We start from the raw sequence: 2,148 nt of genomic DNA, 5'->3' as shown, positions 1-2,148 counted from the left end.
CCCCCCCCGCACCTGGAGCCGCTCCGCGGAGGCCGCGAACAAGATGGAGCCGGGCGGGGGGCGCGGAGCGGGGCCGGGAGCGGGGTGGGATCGGGATGGGAGCGGGGAGGGAGCACAGAGGGAGCGGGGTGGGATCGGGATGGGAGCGGGGACCGGCCGGGCTCTGCCCCCGGCACCGCCCCCGCCCGCCCCGAGGGGGCCCGGGGGGTCCCGTGAGGCTCCCAAAGTTCCTAAAGTGTGCCTGCTGCATCCCAGAGTGTCCCAAAAGTTTCCCTGCTGCATTCCAAAGTGTCTCAGAGTGTCCCAAAGTGTCCCTACTGCATCCCTTACTGTCTCAAAGTGTCCCAAACTCCCACACTGCATCCCTGATTCATCCCCTTGTGTCCCCAAAGTGGCCTCACTGCATCCCAAAGTGGCTCCACCCCAATAGTTGTCCCCATTACATCCCCACATATCCCCACCAGACCCCAAAGTGCCCTTGCTGTGTCCCCAAGTGTTCCCTCTGTGCTCCAGCCACCCCTGCCATGTCCCAAACCCCTGCCATGTGCTGAGCTGTCCTTGTTGTGTCCCAAAGTGTCACCCCTGTGTCCTCAACCATCCTCCTTTTGTCCCTGCCATGTCCCAAAGCACTTCAGTCATGTCCCTTGCTGTCCCTTTTGCATCCCACATGGTCCTGGTTGTGTCCCAAATCATCCCCATCATGACTCAAAGTGTTCCCACTCCAAGTGGGTGGCTCTGGGTGATGGGAACTCACATCCCAAGTCCCATGATGGTTTTCATGACCTGTCCCCACTGCCTGCGGTGACACTTCTGGTGACATGGGATTTGGTGATTCCATTTGGGAAGGGTGTCCCAGGTCACCCTGGTGACCTTCAATTGCAGGTTCCCTTGTCCTCATAAGGTACAAAGGGCAAATGGTGTCCCCAGGGGTCCATTAATGTGCCCCCAGTGCCCCCAGGTCCCTGGGATGTCCCCATGTCCTGCCAACAACACTTGACCCCGGCGGCTGAACGGGCTCTTTATTTGGGAATTGGGCGGTGGGCTCCGGCCATGGCACAGCCTGGCTTCTCCCTGCCCTCCCTCCCGCTGGTGCCATGTCCCTGCAGGCACTGCCAGCCTGGGCATCTCCATCCTCTCATTCTGGGAATGCCGGCTCAGTGCTGCTGGCCCCGGCGAGCTGCAGGCCACAGGGCTCCATAGTCCATTGACCAGTGGGGGCCCCACAAACCCCACACCCCCCTGGGGTGGATCCGGCCCCAGTGGGAGTGGGTGGCTGAGGAGGACCCCTCGGGATGCCCATCCTTTGAGCTGGGCCACCATTCTGTCCTTCGTAGAGCCACGGCCACCACCCATCATCTGCGGTGACACGTGTCCGAGTCCTTCCTGGAGGCGCTGCTCCGTCATGTCCCCGCTGCTGAGGGTGTGTCCTGGGGGTTTATCCCTCTGGGAAGATGTGGCCGTAGTGGTTGAGGATGTGCTCCACCACCTGGTTCTGGAAGACCATGTGCATGGCCATGTTGCTCTCCTCGCTCGCCGGCCGCAGCAGGGTGGGCCCGAAGACGATGGCGACGCTCTGCACCGACATCCTGTTCTCCTCCCTGTGCTCGATCACCCTGCGGGGACGGGGGAGTGTCACTGGTACATCCCCAAACCTGGGGCCTGTCCCTGACTCTGAGTTGTGTTCCCCCTCCCAGCTCCCAGGGTGGGTTTGGGGGAGCGAGGGGGTGTCACCTGCAGAGGTGGCGGAAAAGGACCTTCATGGTGTCGTGGTGGGCGGGCGGGAGGGAGAGCACCAGGTCCCGGATGCACCGGCCCCGCATGGCCGGGTCCTGGATCTCTGTGGTTGGGGGAAGGCACAGTGGGGTCCGTGTCCCCATCTCTATCTCCACTACCATCCTTGTCCCCATTCCCATCCCCCTCCTCAACCCTATCTTCATCCCCGTCCTAATCCCCATCTTCATCCCCATCTCCATCACCTTGCCTGTCCCAGTTCCTGTCTCCACCCCCATCCCATTTCCATCTTATGCTATCCCTCTGTCCCTGTCCCCATTCCAATCCTTATCCCCTTGTGCATCCCATTTTCATTCCAATCCTTATCCCTTTCCCAATCCCATCTCCATTCCATCCCTGATCCCATCCTTGTCCCCA

At 61.4% G+C, this 2,148-nt stretch overlaps 1 protein-coding gene across 1 annotated transcript in view; it reads right to left on the bottom strand.

The window, feature by feature from the left end:
* Positions 1 to 1,024: 1,024 nt before the first annotated feature.
* ARHGAP27 (Rho GTPase activating protein 27) overlaps positions 1,025 to 2,148 on the bottom strand; it is a 13,652-nt gene continuing 12,528 nt past the window's right edge. Inside the window, exons 14-16 of the mRNA XM_027701161.1 lie at position 2,148; positions 1,732 to 1,852; positions 1,025 to 1,613 (exon numbers count right to left, since the gene is read on the bottom strand). The exon at position 2,148 is cut by the window's right edge and continues 95 nt beyond it. Of these exons, the coding sequence (XP_027556962.1) occupies positions 1,436 to 1,613; positions 1,732 to 1,852; position 2,148 (300 nt within the window). The 3' untranslated portion in view covers positions 1,025 to 1,435. The remainder of the gene's footprint in view (positions 1,614 to 1,731; positions 1,853 to 2,147) is intronic.

This window comes from Neopelma chrysocephalum, unplaced genomic scaffold, assembly GCF_003984885.1.
Source record: "Neopelma chrysocephalum unplaced genomic scaffold, ASM398488v2 Primary Assembly neopelma1_150, whole genome shotgun sequence".
Taxonomy (NCBI): Eukaryota; Metazoa; Chordata; class Aves; order Passeriformes; family Pipridae; genus Neopelma; species Neopelma chrysocephalum.
The sequence above is the reverse complement of the archived record's forward strand: the minus strand, read 5'-3'. Positions and strand labels throughout refer to the sequence as shown.